Source organism: Hemiscyllium ocellatum, chromosome 5, assembly GCF_020745735.1.
Source record: "Hemiscyllium ocellatum isolate sHemOce1 chromosome 5, sHemOce1.pat.X.cur, whole genome shotgun sequence".
In the NCBI taxonomy this organism is placed as follows: Eukaryota; Metazoa; Chordata; class Chondrichthyes; order Orectolobiformes; family Hemiscylliidae; genus Hemiscyllium; species Hemiscyllium ocellatum.
The window spans coordinates 25,013,275-25,033,934 of record NC_083405.1 but is presented as its reverse complement, the minus strand read 5'-3'; the positions used below and the strand labels follow the sequence as shown (position 1 = coordinate 25,033,934).

Here is a 20,660-nt window from a genome sequence, read left to right as displayed (position 1 = left end):
CCTGTATCTCTCACTCACCATCAAGGAGTCTGATGTTAGAACTGAAAACAGTAACAGGGATAAAAGACCTCATTTATTTTGATAAAGTGCTTTATATCATATAAATGAAGTGTAAGAAATTAAAATAACCAGGTAGCTCTGACATTTGGACTTGATGCACAGAGAAGTGCTACATCTGATACAAAATAGTTGAACAGAACTGGGCTTCCACTTCATGCTAAACACTGTCCTGAGCTTGTTTGTATGGACGGGTGTTCAGTCAAGCCAGGCACGGATCCCTTTAGAATAGTGTGCATTTTCACTCGTTGTATAGATTGGATTTTGGCCCAACAAGTCCACAGCGACCCTCTAAAGACTAGCCCACCCAGACCCATTCCCCTCCCCTATATTTACCTAATACCGTGGACAACTTAGCATGGCCAACTCACCTGACCTGCACATCTTTAGACCATGGGAACAAACCCACACAGGGAGAGTGTGCAAACTCACACACACAGTTGCCTGAGACTGGATTTGAACCCAAGTTCCTGGCGCTGTAAGGCAGCAGTGCTAACCACTGAGCCACTGTGCTGCCCTTGGTAAGGGGTGCGTATGGTACGTTGTCCCAGCCACAATTCCACATTTGCTAACAAAAACTGGATATAAAGTTTTCTATTTACCATACATAGCTGTTTAAAACTAAAAATTTCATGGTCATTGTTTAGATCAAACGTCACATAGTTGACCCTCCTGCAGGTAATGCTTTTGAGAGGTTGACTAAGAGAATCGCACAATGGTTACAGCACAGGAGGAGGCCATTCAGCTCAGCATGTCTACACTGACTATACTAAATGATCAGTTCACCTTAAGCTAATCCCTGACCTTCATTATGTAACCTCTCACCTTTCAGATAATCCAATTTGCTCTCAAAAGCCTTGATTGAAGCTGCCTTCTCATTCTTGGACACTGCATTCCAGATCCAAACCACTCATGTCCCCTGGAAATGATTTCTCACATGTCCTCATTGCTTCTTTTATCAATTACCTTAAAATTGTGCCCTCTTGTACTTGATCCTTCCAACTGTGCAACCACTTTCCCCCTCTCTACTCCGCCAGTATCCCTTGTGATTTTGAACATCTTGATCAAAAAAGATATTTCAGTAATTTATTAATTTTAGAATGGTCTGTAGAATGGGGAAAAGAATGTTTCCTCTGATGCATAGAAGCTAAAGATTAATAAGCATCTTAACTACAACTTAAATACATCTCCTTTTTCCAATTATTTGCAAACCTAACTTAAAAAATTGTAATTAACCTATTTCTAAGAGGGTACCTCCCTGCTTGACTCAAACTTTTAGAATATGGTGAAACCTAAGACTGAGGAGAAGGTTTCTTGTAAAGGATGGTTTTTGTCCTTAACCTTCAACTGAACTTTCCACTTCACCAGATATGTCTGTCTGACTCTGACTTAAATCTGAATTAGCTCCAGGTACAACTGGCTGTCTTAATGGGAAGGTGAGGGTGGATGCAGGGGGACCAGGGTCAATGACAATTCCAGAAGCAGTGGGCAGCTGTCACAAAGCCAGCCCAGGGACAGGTCACAGCCTCACGGAATCTGCCAGAGGACCAAAGCTTTTTGGCCCAGACTCCATATGTTTAAGAACACTATGGTGGAACTGTGCCAGATGCTAGAGCGGGACCTGAGGACAGCAGGAGTGGGGAGCCATCCTTTTATGATTTCAGTGAAGGTGACTGCTGCTCTGAACTTCTGTCTGTTAGCTCCTTCCAGAGAAAGATGGGTGATCTGTGTGGGATCTCTTTGTCATGCTCCCACAAATACATCAGGACAGTGATTGATGTCATCTGGGTAAAATCAACTGGTTCAACTTGTTTCCCAATGACAGATCTGAAATGCAGCCCAGAGTAGCATAAATGCAAATCATAAGGGCAGAGTAGGTATTTAACGATTTTGTTAAGGTACAGCAATTTATCTCATTAGGCTTCGTCGTGAGAAACAGTCCACTCAGCCAAAAAAAATGAAGGATGCAGCCCAAAAAGTTTAGAACTGAGAAACAAAATATAAGTAAGACAGCAGCATTGGAGAAATGAATGGAAACTAAAGTTAAAAATCTCTGATACAAAATTACCTTCACCGTAGACTGCTGAAAGTGATGGCTACAGAGTTAATGAGTGCATGTGATCATCTCTCAAAATGCTATTTATTCTGCAATGGTGTCTATGGATTAGAGGGTTGGCAATGCACCAAAAGAAGTAGGGTGTAAAGGGAGAATTACAGACCTACTTGCCTGACATCGGTAACATGGAAAATACTAGGATCTTATCTTTTTTCTATATCCAGAAGTGCTCGTGCACACAACTGAACATTCTTTTCCCCATCACCAAATCATCCATGGTGATTACTTTCTCCTCCTTTAACCACCACCACCAGTAAATTGACCATGTTTCCTAATTGATTAATTTATGTGCAAAGGCCATTAAAGACAATGCAAATCATCAAAAGTGAGGAAGAGGAATAGACAGCGAGCTAGGAATGCTTTAATCTTTTGCAAAGGACGTAATTATTGTAAGTTAGAAACTAATTTTCTGATTAGACTGAGTCAAAGTGGATTAATGAAGGGGAAATAATGTTTGACAAAACTGATGAGTTTTCTGAGGATGTTACTAGCAGAACCAGGTAGAGGGACCAATGGATATGATGTATTTGGATTTTCAGAAGTTTTGATGAAGTTTCTCACAGGAGATTAGTAAACAGAGTTTTGGTTATACTAGAATGGATTGAGGATTGTTTAAGCAGCAAAGATAGAGGATAGGAGCAAATAGATCATTCTCAGTTTGGCAGGCTGTGATCAGTGGTGGACTACAAGGGTAAATGCATGGGTCCAGTTTTCACAATCTGTTTGGGGGATCTGGATGTGGGGATCAATTGCACATTATACAAAACTTTGTGGGAATATGAGTTGTAATGAGGATGCTCGGGGAGATTTAACAGACTAAGTGAACAAAGGAAGGAATGCAATGTAGTGAGTGTGAGATTATCCACTTTGTAAGAAGGAATGGATTTGCAGGGTATTTCCTAAATAGTGAGAGATTGGGAAATGTTGATGTTGAAAGAGACCTCAGTTTATAAGTCACTTAAAACTACAAATGGTATGTGAGCCTTTATTGCAAGCTGGTTTGAGTACAGGAGCAAAATAATCTTGCTTCAATTGCCTGAAACATTAGTTAGATTGCCCATGGAGTGTGCAATATGGTTCCCTTGAATAGGGAAAGATGTTCTTATGATAGGCAGGGTTGGGCAGAGATCCATCAAACTGACTCATGGGATTGTGGGTCTTTCTTGGAGGAGAGATTGGGGAATCTGGGTTTATATTTTCTGGACTTCAAAACAAAAGGTAAGACAACATCATACAAAATTATGAAATTCTTAAAGGACTAGACAGAGTAGATACAGAAAGGATGTTTCCCCGGACCATTAAGGTTTAGAAACAGAGGACAAGATCTCAGAATGTAAACTAAGCTATTTAGGACTGAGATGTGGAGGAACTTCCGAGGACGGAGAATCTTCAAAATTTTGTATCCAAGAGGATTCTGGAAGCTCAGTCATTCAGTAAATTCAAGACAGAGATTGATAGATTCCTACTTACTAACGACATCAAGGAATATGGAGCTAGTGTAGGAATATGGCACTGCCCTGGATAATCAGCCATGGAGGGGGATGAATTATTTACTTCTATGTTCCTATATTATCTGACACCCCAGGCTCCCACTATTCCATAGCACTGTAACTCAGAAAAAAAGTCTTGCCTGGCTGTTAAACATTTTTCTGGATTCTTTCCCCAAATAAATTGATTTGGTGAGAAAAAAAAGCACTTCTGCAGAGGTACAGTTCATTTATGGGTGCTGTGTCAGGAATGCAGCAAGAAATATTATTAACATGTTTATTGGGAATTGAACTGGGGATTGTTGAAGATTGACGCAGTGTAATGCAGATGCTTCGACTTATGATTACTCAGGACTGCATAGGATATATGGCACAGAAACAGGCTATTCGGTCCGTCTGTCCACACAAATGTTTAAGTTTCAGTTGGGTCTTCTCCTATCTTTTTCCTATCTAAATCTGTTATTGTTAACCATCTGTTCCTTCCTCCTCGAATATATGTTTAATTGCCCCTTAAATGCATCAACATTATTCATTTCAGCTACTCTCTTGGCGGAGAATTCCACATTCTTACTGCTCTTTGGATGAAGCTGTAACTACTGAATTCCTTGTTGGATTTCATTATACCTATTGGATAGCATTGTCCCAGAAGAGGAGACATTCTCTTTAAACTGACACTATCAAAACCTTCCAGAATTGTAAAGACCTCTATAAGATCACCAAAGTTTTTTTTCAAAACAGGACACCCAGCTTTTATAATTTGTAGCTATAATTCCAATTATATTTTGTAATGATTTTTAGATGGCTGCCAAATTGGGATCAAACCTATTCACCAACAATTCATTTAAATGCTCAGATCTGAATGAACTTTAAACTCATAAGTTCAGATAATAAATTCAAAGAGATTTTATTTAAAGAGAAATATAGCTTTATACAGATTTGTAATTTAAGACTGTGACATTGCAATACAGAACTGTTTGACTAAGTTATTAGAATTCATTTGAGGAAGTAAACAAACAAGGTGGATGAAGGGAATGTATAAATGTGGATTTCCAGAAGACAACTGATAAGGTTTCACATGAAAGGTTACTACATAAAGTAAAAGCTCATGGTAGACTGGATAAAATGCTAGCACTGATGGAGGATTGGTTAGCTGTCAAGAAACAGAGAGTAAGCATATATACTTCATGTTGAGGCTGTTAAAATGTAACAAGTGGAGCGCCACAGGAATCAGTGCAGGGACTGCTACAATTTATAATCCATATAAATTACCTGGAAGGAAGGATTGATACATAGATGCTAAATTTGCTGATGACATAAAAATAAGTATGGAAGATGATACCATGAGTCTGTAATGGGATATAGATAGGTTACGTGAGTAGGAAATGTTGACAGATGGAGTATAATGTGGGAATATGTGAACATGTTCACTTTGATCTGTTTATAATGTAACTACAGACAAGCAACGATGTAATTAGCTCAATACCTTTTTATCTAACCAAGCAATCCAGTTAGTTTCGGGATAAGCAATAAATGTTGACCTCTCCAATGATACTTACTTTGAGGGCAAAATGACGAAATGAACCACTCAACTCCAAGGTCCACTTCTAGTGACAGACAGTTTTATCATTTTACACCAGTGGGAAGAAACCTCTGGCAGTGCAGAACCAATGCTCCCCTGGACAAAGGGAAATATACTTTTTATCCTTTTGTTTTTAGCCTGCCTTTGGTTGTTACAAACCACTCATTATTTTTAATTGATTACATATAGATCCATCAGGTTAATCATGTGACAATGTAATCTGTTGATGGGCAGTTCTCGCACTTCCCATGGTTTTATGTTTACTAGACAGGCTTATCTTTTACTTTTGGGCCTCCACAATACATCATGTTCAACTATATTCCAGGCTTTAGCTTCTGCACCAGTTATTCAGTACCCACCTACTCAATGAAAGGGAGCTTCTCTACCCTAGTCTGAGAATCCATGAGAATGCAGTCAAATTTCTTAATGCCTGCACACTTAAAACTCCATTTTTAAAAATATATCATCTGTGGCTATGATTCAGGCGTCGGGGGGATGTTAACCTTGGACCAATCTGGTATGAAGGTTTCTATCAGCATTTTCCAAGGTTATACCTTATCAAACAACCTTTATACAGGCAGCTGTTTTTTTTATTTCAACAAAATTCATTGTATGCATTTCATAAGATCCTTTGAATGTTATTCTAATCTTATTACCAAGTATATACTCCCTGCAGTTTGACTCGAAACAGCAGAATGAGCGAGTTACTGTTTCAGCCAAAAATCTTCCCCAGGCACTTATGTCAACTGAGAACCACTTTCAGCCATTTTATGTTAATTTCATACAGGGGCATTCCTCATACCTACATTCCATAAATGTTTACAAAAAAAAAACACAGCAGAAGCACCAGTAACTGGTGTTCCTTCTGATAACAATTTATCTTGAACCTTATGTTTGACTGAAACTCTCTTTAGATAATTTCAAACAAGTTTTAATAGGACAGCACAAATGGCTTGCTACAGATACCATAGAATTAAGAAGATATATTAAGCCCTCTTGTAATAATTTTGTTATATCTAAAATGCTGTCATGCATACAATTGTATATTCTGGTCGAGAAGAGATCATTTAGAGTCATAGATGTACAACACAGAATCAGACCCTTCAGTCCAACTCATCCATGCTGATCAGATATCCTAAATTAATCTAGTCCCATTTGTCAGCATTTGGCCCACATCCCTCTAAACCCTTACTATTCATGAACCCATCTAGATGCCTTTCAAATGTTGTACTTCTACCAGCGTCCACCACTTCCTTTGGCAGCTCATTCCATACACGCACCACCCTCTGCATGAAAAAGTTGCCCCTTACGGCTCTCTCACTTTAAACCTATGCCCTTTAATTTTGGACTCCCCCATAGTGGAAAGGATCTTGGCTATTCATGCCTCTCATGATTTTGTAAACCTCAATAAGGTCACCCCTTAGCCTCTGACACTCCAGAGAAATTAGCCTCAGCCTATTCAGCCTCTCCTTATAGCTCAAACCTCCAATCCTGGGAATATCCTTGTAAATATTTTCTGAACCCTTTCAAGTTTCACATCTTTCCTATAGCAGAGAGAACAGAACTGAATGCAATATTCCAAAAATGGCCTAACCAATTTCCTATACAGCCACGACATAACATCCCAACTCCTAAACTCAATGCACTGACCAATACAGGCAAGTACCAAACATCTTCTTCATCGCTATGTCTACCAGTGACTCCAAGGTCAATTTGTTTGGCAACACTCATAGGACCCTACTATTCAAATGTTCTGAAATGAAACTGCATTGTATTCCATATCAATCTTTAAACAGTGGGAGGGAGAAGCTTTATCTGGAATATAAAGCTAGATGCTTAGTAAACATTTACTTCTGTTCCCTATTGTCATACTACAAATGGTTTTGGATTTTTCAGAATTTCTAATTTCTTTTACAGTCTGAAGTCAAACCTTTGCAAGCTGAGAAATGGAAAACATCATGAATGGATCTGAATTTGTCATTTTGGAGAAAGGTGTCACTATAATGGATATCATTGATCAAAAGATCAAAGAGCAAATGCTTAGGGTGAGTGTTGATACAATGGTAATTGCTGGCAGTAATCTATTAATTTTCATTGTTAGGCATGATCAGTAGGTTGATTAATATTCATTCAACTTTATCAAAACATCTGAAATTCCAGTAATATAGCCTAGTAGTTTCAAGATGGCAGCAGAGTAGGCTGCTTCAGTCTTCTTTCTTTCTCCTCATTGTAGCTTTTCTTTCCTCTCAAAATCTTTAATTGAACCATTTTCTGCAATGTTTGAAATTGCAGGGATTTGCAGCTTGTTGATGAAAAGATAAATATTGAGAAAGTAAATGATCTTCTACGCACAGTATTAACACTTTATGCAAAGTAATTTGTTTCATTAGTTCAATGGAATCAAACAGTTGTTTAAAACTTCTGTACTTTTCTGAACAGAGGTCCAATAATCCTGTCAATGTAAAGTGTGTTATGTCTTATGGTAGAAGGTTAAAATAGTCACACTTTTAGACACAAACATTGAAGCTGTTGTCAAGTGTATTTCTTCGGAACTCTTCATATGTTTGGAACAATGCTTGTTTTAATGTGGCATTCTGGAGATATATCTTTACATCAACGTAACAGTACAGTTCCTGACTCCTTTTATAACAATATAACATCTCGCTTTGTATTAAAAAAGTAATACCTACATATACAACAATAAATATTCCTCAGTTAACTATTCATTAACTCACTTAGCTTTATGTGTAAACTGAAGAAGCAGGAACTAAAGTGGTAACTTTCTTGCCTCTCAGCTAGAAGTCTTCAGATTCAAGTCTGACTCCAGGACTTGTTGGTTGGGACAGAGTCCAAATTGAGTGCAGGCAAAACAATGTGTATCAGTTCGAGTCCACATATAAATGGGGAGGGTGGCAGCAAGTAGGGCATACACTTAAAAACAAACCTTGAAATACAAAAATGATGGTTGACATGGAAGCGACAATTCATGAATTGCAGTGGCCCAAGAGACATTTAAAAAAGATGAGTTGAGTGGCTAAATTAATAAAATATGTCCTAGAAGAAAGGAGAGTTGACTTTTGGAGTATGGTAACTGTTCATCATAAGCTTTCTTTGCACAGATGCTGCCACACCTGCTGAGTTTCTCTAGCACCGTCTGTTTTTGTTTAAAATAAATTCAGTAGTCAGTTCTTGTGAAGAGAGAATCAGTGAGGTCTGAAAGAGGTGGTATCTACCAAGTGCTACAGAGGCCCCCAGCAGCTTCCGAAACAAAGGGCAGTGTTACCTTTAGGGTAACCAGGTAGTGACTGCACTTTGACCAGCATTTGGCAGAGACATGGATCATCCTGAGGCATGTTCTGCTCTGGCAGTCACTCATCTGGAGGTAGCTACATTGAAGTCTGAGGATCCTATTTCACATGAAGCTCTTCTTTGACTTGGTAACTCTTGTCCTCCTGAGCTCTCTGCAGACTGTACAGTGGTGAATAGCAGTGGTTACTGTTCTCAGTAGACAAACTGGTCTATTGTTTCCTGGTTTGTTTTTTCCTTCTTCTCTGAATGGAGATGTTATACTTGTGGCTTTACAGTCCACAGGGATCTTTCCAGACTCTAGGGAATTCTGGAAAATTATAACTAAAGCATCCACTATCTCTCTAGCCATATTAAGACCCTAAGAAGCAAGCCATCAAAACCAGGAAAATGTCAGCCTTTGGTCTCTGAACTTATCTCACATTTTTTCTCAGGTGAAAATTGCTCTCACATTATCTACTATTTTTGAAACACTTTCAGTGTCTTCCACTGTAAAATTCGACAAAATATTTTTCTTAGTTTGCTGCCCTTTCTTTGTTTCACATTATTAATTCCCATTCTTAAGTGACTAGCATTTATTTCAGCTATATTCTTTCTATCTATATTCTAATTAAATTCTCATTGAACCTCTCCTTTGCTGTAACACGTATGACACTGATGACAGACCTACAGCAGCCAACATTACATTTGGTCCAAGGCAGCTATTCAATCTCTGCAGGTCCCCCCAAGGTCACAGAGGCAACAAAGACAGACAGTCTGAAAACAGATTCCTGTCCCTTAGCTTTTCACAACAGTGAAGGCATCCAGACTACGTCAAAGAGATTCACAAAGGCTCTCAAAAACATCAGATTCTATATCAATTTCCCCAAGACTGAAGTAACATTTCAAACTGCACCAAACAGAGATTATGAAGGACCAGAAATAACCATTAACAGCACTGATCTCAGGTCACAGAAATAGTCTAGGGATGCCACTATTAAGGGAGACATCAGAACATACATTTCGAAACCAAATGGTGCCCTTAACCAACTGAATGACCATGTCCAGCAGCAGTCCTCAATCAGAAGTGCCAGATGGATGATTTGTCCGAGTGGTCTTCAGCATCCACAGATTCCAGGCTTCAGCCAAATCGATTCACTTCACGTTTTCAAGAAATGGTTGGAGTAATGGATACTACAAAAGCAATGGGCCTGGATCAAGTTCCAGCAATAGTCCTGAAAACTTGTGCTCCAGAACTTGCCATTCCCCTTACCAAGTTGTCTAGTATTGCTACAATACTGGCATCAACCCAACAATGTTCAAAAGTGACCAGGTATATCCTGTACAGAAAAAGCAGGTCAAATCCAACCTAGCCAGTTATGCTCCTTCAGTCTGTTCTCAATCATCAGTAAAGTGATGGAAGGTGTCATCAATAATGCTATCAAGCAGCACGTGCTCACCAATTACCTGCTCAGTGAATGCCCAGTTTGGGTTCTGCCATGGCCATTCAGCTCCTGATTTCCAGCCCTGGTTCAAACTTGAGCGAAAGAGCTGAATTCTACAGGTGAGGTGAGAGTGACAGTCGTTGACATCAAGGCTGCATTTCACTCAGTATTATACCAAGGAGTTCCAGAAAAACTGGAATAAATTTATATCAGGGGGTAAATTCTCTGCTGGCACATTGAGAGATAGTTGTGGTTGTTGAAAGTCAGTCATCTCAGCTCTAGGACATTTCTACTGGTGTTCCTCAGCATAGTGTCTTAAGCCCAACCATCTTCAGCTGCATCATTAGGGACTTTTCCTCCATCATAAGGATGTTCACCAATACATGCTTGCTGTTCAGCATCAGTTGTGACTCCTCATGTGCTGAAGCAGTCCATTTTCAAATGTAACAAGATATGAACAATATCCGGGTTTGCACTGAAATATAGTAAGTAACATTCGCGCCACGCAAATGTCAGGCAATGACTACCTCAAAAGAGACAATCTAACCACTTTCAATGGTGTTACCACCAGTGAATACCCCATAATCAATATACCATTGACCAGAAGCTAACGACTCATCACATACGCACAGTAGCTACAAGAGCAGGTCAGAAGCAGAAGAAGACTGTGTCAGGCAATTCACATCCTGACTCCTGAAGTGTGATGGAATAGTCCCCACTTTCTGACAATATTGAAGAAGCTTGATACCATCCAGGACAAAGCATTATGCTTGATTGGTATCACATCCACAAGTATTCTCTTTCTCCAGCATCAACGCTCAGTAGCATTACTATGTACTATCTACAAGATGTACGACAGAATTCACCAAAAGATCCTTAGATAGCAAATCCACGACCAATTCCATCCAGTAGGACAAGGGTGCAGATGCATAGAAAAATCACTACTTGCAAGCTTGCATCTAAGCCATTCACCATTCTGACTTGGAAAAATATTTCTGTTCCTTCACTGTCATTGTGCCAAAATTGTGAAATTCTCTCCTTAAAGGCATTATGTGTCACCCTACAGCTCATGGACTGCAGTGGTTCAAGAAGGCAGCTCACATCCACCTTCTCAAGGGCAACCTGAGATGTAAAATAAATGCTGGCCAGCCAGTGACCACATTTCCATAAGTGAATTAAAAAAAAGGCATTCAATCTTAGAGTAATTTATGGCAAAGAAAGAGAGGCCATTCATTCTATTCAATTCATGGCAGCTGTACATGGAGCAATCAAGTCAGTCCCACTGTGCTTCTCAATCCCCATTGCCCTGCACATTGATTTCTTTCAAGTGCCCATCAGATTTCCTCTTCAAATGTTTGATTTCTTATTTTTTCAGCAGTCACCAACTTTGTAGACAGCAGATTCAAGATTATTACTGCCCCTGTATAAAATTTTCTCTTTCACATTTCGCCTGCATCTCTTGCCCAAACCACAGCAAAGAGGTTTCCCTTTGATTCCTATTTATGTCCGTTTTGTGAATGTGTCATCAAGGCATCTTAGCAAAAGTGAAATCAATGGAAATTAGGTGGAAGATGTTTGTGGTTGTTGGAGGTCAGTCATGTCAGCTCCAGAACAAACCTGCAGGAGTTCCTCAGGGTAATGCTCTCAGCCCAATCATCTTCAGCCATTTCATCAATCATAAGGTCAGGAATGGGCATGTTCACTTGATGATTACACAATGTTCCAACACCATCCATAATTTGATTAGCAGTCCATATCCGTATACAACAAGATCTGGATGTTCTGTGACATTTAATGAGGGATTCCGCAAAGAAAATATCATTATCAACATTCTGGAGGTTACATTCACCAGAAACTGAACTTAACAGTTACATTTATTCTATGTTGACAACAACAGTTAAGAGGATGAGAATTCTGTAGAATACTCTTCACTCACCTGTGTTAGTGCAGTTCCAACAATACTGAAGAAACTACACAAAAGGACAAAAAGGATGAATAAAACAGAGGAGTGTATTCTGACTGTAACTGCCATCTTGAAAGATTGTACTTTCAGTATTTCTACTGTGCAGCCTTCATCACAGGCTGTGTCTGATTTAGTATTCCAGATGTCAAGTTTATAAACCTGCCGTCATCCACAGGTTAATTCAAGTCAGCCTATTTAAGAATATTAACAAGTTAGTAATGGTAAAGTGTAATCCAGAACAGCTCACAGATTTATCTTAGCACCATTCCGACCTTTGTTTGAGTTCCTTGATGAGCAGCAAATTTACAAGCTAAGTCCTGGAACGAACATCTGGAATTATTTTAATAAAACCATTGAAATGCTGAATTGAATAATTATGTTCTCATCACCTACTCATTACTTTGCATTGAAATTATGATGTCCAGTGAAGAACAATTACTGTACAACACAGGAACACTGAAGAAGTATGTGTATCATATTGAGTTGAGTGTAGTTTCTGTTATTACAGGAGAACACAGATGCTTTCTCTGTTGCTGATCTGGGTGATCTTGTACATCAGCATCTGCGATGGCAGAAGGCTCTGCCCCGAGTGAAACCTTTCTACGCTGTGAAATGTAACAACAGCAAACCAGTGGCTCAGATTCTTGCTCAAATGGGACTCGGCTTTGACTGTGCCAGTAAGGTAGGACTGGGTAAAAAGCTTAGAAAATTACAGAAGTGAATGTCTGATAACTACATTATTTTCACATCGTATAATACTTCCCATACTATATAAGTGACATTGGCAAAATTATGTCTGTATTTACTTAAGATGATTTTGTCACTTTCACACCTCCACTTGTCAAACCCAGTTTCATGTCAAGAAGTGATTTCCTTTATGCTCTTCTTGTGAGAGGTTACTGTTCACAAATTCAATCATATATGCAGAGTTTGAACAGTTCATGTCTTCTACACTTGCTAGGTGTGTCTCGTAAACAGAACTTAAGGTAATTCTCCTCATTTTCAAATCCCTCTTATGGTCTTGCTGCACCTTATCTGAATGGTCTCTAACTGTACAACCCCACAAGCACAGGTTACGGTTGATTATAACTCACAGCTTGGTTCCTTCCTGTTTCTGTTCCAATACTGGGGGATATCCCTTTCTTCTGTATTTCTTCCCTAATTTGTGAGCTTCACGACCCCCTCCCCCCACTCTGCGCCCCCTCCCACTTTTAACCATCTTCCCTTTTGAAATAATGTTCAATGGCCTCAATTGATCTTCCACTTCTCTCTGAAGGGACACCATTTTTTTCAAGTTTGGTTGACCAAAAAGTATACTATGATTCTGCAAGGCCAACACAGTGCCATTTGGCTTATGTGCAAAAGTAGAGGCAGAAATCAGAAGGCTGGAAAGCGAAGGAATCATCAAACCAATAAGTTCGCAGAATGGACAGCACTGTCTTACCGATTATGAGGTCTGATGGGTTGGTTCGCTTTTGTGGGGATTTCAAACAAACGGTAAACCACTTTTTGCAGTTGGATAAATACCCAATCCACACGTGGATAATTTATACACAAAACTAGCTGGGGTCCTGTTTTTAAGAAAGCCAAACATGAGCCTTGTGTACTTGTAATTGCAGCTGCTGAAAATGTGTGGCTGAAAAAGCGCAGCAAGTCAGGCAGCATCCAAGGAACAGGAGAATCGAAGTTTCGGGCATAAGCCCTTCTTCAGGAATGCAGTTCGATGATGATTCCCAAGAGTATGCCAGAAGGGTTTGTACCAATGTGCAAGAGATTGCCTTTTGGGGTATCATCAACCTGTGCCATTTTCCACGGGATGATGGTGAATATTTTACAATGTCAATCCCAGGTAGCTAGTTTGCTGGATGATGTGCTAATGACTGGGAAGACCACTAAAGACCACTTGGGGAAGTTGTTGCTCAAATATTTCTCCCAAGCGGGCATATGCCTTAGAAGGGAAACATTGTGTGTTCCGGACACTGAAATGACCTACTTGGATTACGCAGTCGACTACATTGGGCTATACTCGTTGGAAGATAAAATGAAGCTGATCAAAGGTTCCCGGCTCTCATGTCTGTATTGGAGCTTAGGTCTTTCCTTGGGGTGGTGAATTATTACAGAAAATTCACATGTAACCTGGCTTCCATTGTGGCAGGCTGAAATCTGCTATTGCAAAAATTTCATTCTTACAAAAGGTCTCATAACCAAGGTGGAGTCTTTACAGAAGTCAAGAAACAGCTAGTGTTATCAAAGGTGTTGGCACACATGATCCCAAGCAAGATATGGTGTTGTCATGTGATGCCTGCCCATATGATATTGGGGAAGTGTTGGCTCACTGGTGGACCCGTGGACAGGAATGCCTGATAGCATATGTTCCCCAGAGGTTGGCTAATGCTAAATGAAAATATGCCCAGATAGACAAGAAAAGTTTGGCAGTCATCTTTGATGTGAGAAAGTTCCTGCGATACCTTTAAAGGATGTAAAATTGTAATAGTGACGGACCACAAACCCCTGCTTGGGCTATTTAAAAGGACAGGGCCAAGCTGCCCATAGATTCAGGTCAAATTCAGTGGGAAGCTCCTATTCTGAGTGCTTACAATTACAAACTGGAACACCGTCCAGGTGGTCAGATGGCCAAGTGGCAAATGCCTCGAACTGATTTCCACTAGCAGATACACCACTGCTGGTGACACGACTGGAAGAGTCCAGTCTGGTCTTAAACTTTCTGGACTCCTTAACGGTCACTGCTGACAATATTAGATTGTGGACACAAAAGGTCCCATCCTGGCCAAACTAAAATAGCTGGTGTTGATGGGGGAAACAGAAGTTGTCATTGCAACTAGAACTGAAACCTTTCTGGACGTGTCGAGACGAGATCATCATAGAGGACTGCATGTAATTAGGAGCAAGAATAATTGTCCCAAGCAAATAACACCACCAAGTACTGGCTGAACTCCATCAGCGTCATTGAGGTGTTTCCAAAATGAAGATGTTGTTGAGAGGTTATGCCTTGTAGTCACGATTGGATGCGGTCATAGCTGCAAGGATGGGGTAGGGCAGTGCCAAGAGTGCAACATGGTCAAAAATCACAATCAGCAGGTCCCTCATATTTGTTGTAATGGCCAGGTAAACCTTGGATTTCGTTACATATCAACTTTGACGGTCCTTCTATGCGCTTAATTTTCTTAGTCACCATGAATATCCTTTGTAATAGACAAACGGATGTATTGGTCACAGACTATGGGCCATTATTTATCAGCTAGGAATTCAATGATTTCCAAAAGACATTCAAGGACACCTCCATACCATCCATTGTCCAAAGGTCTGGCAGAAAGAGAAGTCCAAACTTTGAGACGATTAAAGAAGCCAAACTGTCCTGGTTTCTATTTGGAATACATGTTATTCAACTACAGGGATAGCTCCAGAAAAGTTACTAATAGGGAGAAGACTCCGCATCAGGTCAAACCTGATCTTCCTGGACCTGTGTGGGTTGTGGCGGACAGTGATACACCATCAGGAATGCCAGTGCTGGGCACAAGACCCATCTATGTGAGGGAGGCAGTTTTCTTCAGGGGATGAAAGTTGGTGTAGAAACCATGGGAATACCCTGCTTGGGTAAGAGGCATGGTCAATGCAAGCTTAAGCTCTAGCAGAGGAGACAGACCTGAACAGGCACGTAGACCACATGAAAGCAGTAACCATACAAACAGGGCAGAAGTAAAACACACCTGGCCCCTTGAACATCTGGCAAGACTGAGAGAACCCATGGGTTCTTCCTGTCTGCCAAGCATCAAAGAAACTCCGAGGACCAGAGCGACATGGCAGATGTTGCAATATTGACACTGTTATTCCCTGAAGATGATATTTGGTTGAGACTCTCTAGGTGCAAGAGGTGGGCTAAGGTCTGGTACATGCCCACAGCATCTAAGGCTGAGTGAGGGACATCAGATTGGTGTGAAAATGCCTCAGAGGATGTCACTGGAAAAAGAATGGACCTATGACCCAGAATGTAGAGCAAGGGTCGCTATTGTGATTGGAACAAGGTCAGTCAGGTGGCCCTCATAGAATATGAGTTTCCTGATTGGGGCAGTCAACTTGGTTCAATAACGGAATCCTGGCTGACAGATATAAACAGGATTGACAGGATTACTGCTCAACCTAGGAGCTAGCTCTGTGCTAGCTAGGTCAGTGTCAGGTACTATGCATGTGTAATCAAGAGGGTGACCTGGTGACAGGGTACCAGCCTCTGTGGAGTTATTTCAAGTACAATTGTGAACGGTAGCAGAACAATGGGTTGGGGAGGGGAATACATTAAAATATGGCTGGATAGAGTGTAATGTGGGTGGTGGATGTCATTCATAGTCAGGAATACCTGGTTTCAGTGGGAGAAGCAATATATGATTGCACCTAGTATGGTTACCTCATATGCCAATGTCTGGGTGTTAAAGATAGGCAGCTATAGGGGCATGTGAAAGTTAGAGTGGAGGTTTATGGCAATGTAAAGTCTGTGGGTGTTCAGGATGAGCTAATAGAAAGGGGATGTGCATGTTTTGCGGCTCACCAATACATTCAAGCTGAGGTAAATGAACACTCAATGTCACCTTACATCGTGCTGGCAACTGAAAGTGCTCAATGGGGAAGAAAATAGCTGAACCCACCTGGATTTGACTCACCTGTGAGGGAAGGTCTGTTGCAACCACCAATCATAGCGCTCTGAAAGGGAGAGAACATTGGTCATAGACCCTCACAATGTACAGCACACAAGCACGCAGGCTGCCTACTTCCTGGACATCCCTCAGCATTGATTCATTGATGGGTACACCTTTACACACAGAGGGACTGTTTGGGATGTTGTGTGAGAAGGATCAAAGGTCTCAACATGGCACGAAGCCTTGCCTACACATTGTACCTTCCCTACTTCCAGTTGATGCAGTAGTATACTCGCAGCACAGACCTCCATCGAGAGCTCCACTTTCTGTAGAGCTGTCGCTGTGATGTGTTCACCAAATTGTGCTCCCACACTCTCTCTGATTATTATTCCCCCGGAGCATTCCTTCAGAAGAGAGCTTCCTCTGACCCTTAAATAATTCCATCCTCAGAGCTCCAGGACGGCACTTCCAGAGGATCGGGCTGTTTCTCTGCAGAGGTCAGAGAACAAGAGAAAGATGGTATTGTGGCCAGTGGTTTGAAGTGATGTGCAGTGAATGAGACTGACAGCATTGTTACTGTGAGAATGGCGAAGGAATGAAGAATGATACCTACTCATTTGGTAGGACATGGCCATCTCAATGACAAAGGAATGGTCCCCATTATCTCCTGCAAGGACAAGGATTCTCTCCTCATAAAGGTTGAGGATCTGGATGTGGACACCCACATGAGTTTATGCTGTTCAGCATTGGGCTGTATTCTCTATCAATAGAAAGAGGAGGAATGAGTGAGATGGTTGACTGTCCTGGTGCATGTGGGCCATTGTGATGAGGTGATGACCTAGTGGTATTGTTGCTGGGCCGATAATCTAGAGATCCAGCCATTGTTCTGGGGACCCAGGTTCGAATCTCACCCCAGCAGATGGTGGAATTAGAATTCAATGAAAATCTGGAATTAAGAGTCTAATGATGACCATGAATCCTTGCCAATTGTTGGGAAAACCCATTTGGCACACTAATGTATTTCAGGGAAGGAAGCTGCCAACCATACCTGGTCTGGCCTACGTGTGACTCCAGAGCCACAGCAATGGATTGACTCTTAACTGCCCTCTGGGCAATAAGGCCTAGGCAATAAATGCTGTCTAGCCAGTGATGAATAAAGGAAAAACAAGGTCTCCCAAAGCAATGAGGAGGCAGCACTGAGGGCATTCGAGGTTGATGGCGTGGGAGGTTCGGGGTGAGAACAAATGAGAGAAGATGCTTAGTGCAATTCTGAGGTGGCAACCATTGATTAGGCTGGCAGGGGCAGACAGTACAGCCTCCTCTGCCAGTTCTCTGGAAAGACGACACCTCTCCTCCAGACCACCAAGACTAGATTAGATTACTTACAGTGTGGAAACAGGCCCTTCGGCCCAACAAGTCCACACTGACCCGCCGAAGCGCAACCCACCCATACCCCTACATTTACCCCTTACCTAACACTACGGACAATTTAGCATGGCCAATTCACCTGACCTCCAGGTTATTTTTATAGAGACGCAGTCATACAGCATGGGAAAAAATCCTTCTGTCCAACTATTCTATGCTGACCATTTTCCACTACTAAATTCGTTCCATCTAGCTGCTTTTGGCCCATATCCCTCCAAACCTTTCCTATTCATGTACTTGCCCAGATATCTTTTAAACATTGTAACTATACCTGCATCTGACAATTCATTCCACACACAAACCACACTGTGTAAAACAAGTTGCCGTTATGTCCTTTTCAAATCGTTCTCTGTTCACCTTAAAAATACACCCCCTAATTTTGAACTCCCCCACTGAGGGAAATGATCTTTGCTATTCACCTTATCTATGTCACTCATGATTTTATATACCTCTGAACAGTCACCCCTGAACTTTCTACACTCCAGTGAAAGATGTCTCAACCTATCCAGCCTATTTTCCTAATTCAAACCCTCCATTCCTGGCATTATTTTGGTAAATCTTTTCTGAACCCTCTTAAGTTGAATAATATCCTTTGCTTTTCTACCATGTTCCAACTCTGTCTTTGAATGAGTTGGGCAGCATTGGACTGCTCATGCTCATCCAGGTGCACAGTGGCTTTTTAGAGATGGCACAGATGTAAGAGGTGCCAGTTTTTTGGCAGAAAAGCACAGACAGGTAAGTTATGAGAATGTGAGTTGTAAGATGAACAGAAATCGGGTATAAGAAACATTATAAGGCAATGAACGTGGATATTTTAATAAAAAAAAACTAGCAGAGCCTCATGGTGAAAAATCCCCAAAACTTCAGCACAACTCAGACTTAGCTAAAAAGTCATTAGATTCAACACAAAACATAAAATAGAGGACTTTAAAATCATGAATTTTCTTTTATTCATTCATGAGATGTGGCCATCAATGGCTGCACCAGTGCTTATTGTCCTTCTCTAACTACCCAGGAGAAAGTGGTGGTGAGCTGCCATTTTGAACTGCTGCAGTTCGAGCAGTATAGGTGCATACAATACTATGAATAAAATTCCAGGGTGCTAACCCAGCAGTATTGAGGAATAACAAGATAGTTTCACACTTGGCTGATGCATGCCTTGAAAGCCATCTTGCGGTGCTGGTACGTCCTTCCAAGGAGAGGGTTCAGAGGTTTAGAAAATGCCACCAGAAGTTGTATTACTGCAGTACATCTCATAGATGATACAGCTGCCACTATGTGTTAGTGGTGAAGAGACTGAATGTAATGGAATGGGGCCAGACAAGTGGGCTGCTTTATCTGGGATGGAGATAAGCTTCTTGAGATGATGGAGGAACTTTCCAGATAAGTGGAAGGTATTAGATCACACACCTGACTCCAGAGTTGTAGATGGTGGATAGTCACTGTGGAAACAGGAGGTGAGTTGTTCGCCACAGAATTCCTAGCCTATGACTGGTTCTTTGTAGCCACAGTATGAACATAACTGGTACATATAAAGTTAGAAATCACATGATACCAAGTTATACCCCTCCAGGTTTATTTGAAATCACAAACTTTTGGAGTACTGCTCCTTTTATCAGGTGAATTTCACCCAATGAAGGAGCAATGCTCCAAATGGTTGTAATTTCAACTAAACCTATTGGATTATAACCTGTGATGTGAAATTTCTGACTTTGTCCATCTCAGTCCAACATCAGCACCTTCACATCAGGCCCATATAAATATAAGTAAGCTTCTGGTCAATAGCAACCCCTCCAGGATGATTCAGTATTTGTAAAAATCATTGAATGTCAAGGGGTGATAATTTAAACTCCTTATTTGAGATGTATATTACCTGGCATGAATATTACTCACTATTTTATCATTGTAAGCCTGGATGTTGTCTAGGTCTTGTTGGCTATAGATAAGGGGTCCTTCAGTATGTGAGGAGACTGAACTTTGGCCCTCACTCCATGCCATCATGCTCTGTGCACCATGTCCAGGTTATGTATATGTACTGGATTGGCAATATGCTGGGGATAAGATTGTGCTGATAATCATGCTCCATTATTCCATGATCTACCACAAATATATACGTGACCAATTGAATAACTAAGATGTTGTTTGCTGACTAGTATAAAGTGACTCACATCAGGCTTCATCAATAAAGAAGAAAATAAGTCTTGTCCTTTAACAAGTAGAAAAAAGGAATTGTTAATTATTAATATGCAGACTTATATCCCCTTTAAATCCATCATCCATTGATTCACATGCAAATAGCACAGACAGCATAAACAGTTCTGTAGAAATTTGGGTATAAATTATAACCAAATAGAAACAAATTCTGTGGATGAAGAGGTGATTTGATGAGGTGACTGTCCCGCAGTATATTTGGTTTTGTTGTGATATCATGCTGTTGGTGATTGCAATGCTCCAAACTTTGGTAGTCAGTCAGTCAAATCTCGGTCTTTGCTGGAGCCTGAAGTTCTTTTGGCAGCGTTGTCGAGTGTTGTGAGTCAGTGCAGATCAAAAATGTATAAATAATGAAAAATGACAGTTCAATCAGAGGCAATATTTTGAAGCTTTTGCCTGAGCTGAGTGTGTATTGTATACTGAGTACCTGTACATATTGGATG

At 40.8% G+C, this 20,660-nt stretch overlaps 1 protein-coding gene across 3 annotated transcripts in view; it reads left to right on the top strand.

Annotated features, from left to right (window-relative positions):
* LOC132815632 (ornithine decarboxylase-like) overlaps nt 1-20,660 on the top strand; it is a 67,397-nt gene that overhangs the window by 8,195 nt on the left and 38,542 nt on the right. For all 3 annotated transcript variants that reach the window (XM_060824588.1, XM_060824587.1, XM_060824589.1), the window contains exons 3-4: nt 7,157-7,284; nt 12,441-12,614. In XM_060824588.1, coding sequence (XP_060680571.1) covers nt 7,186-7,284; nt 12,441-12,614 — 273 coding nt within the window. In that variant the 5' untranslated portion in view covers nt 7,157-7,185. The remainder of the gene's footprint in view (nt 1-7,156; nt 7,285-12,440; nt 12,615-20,660) is intronic.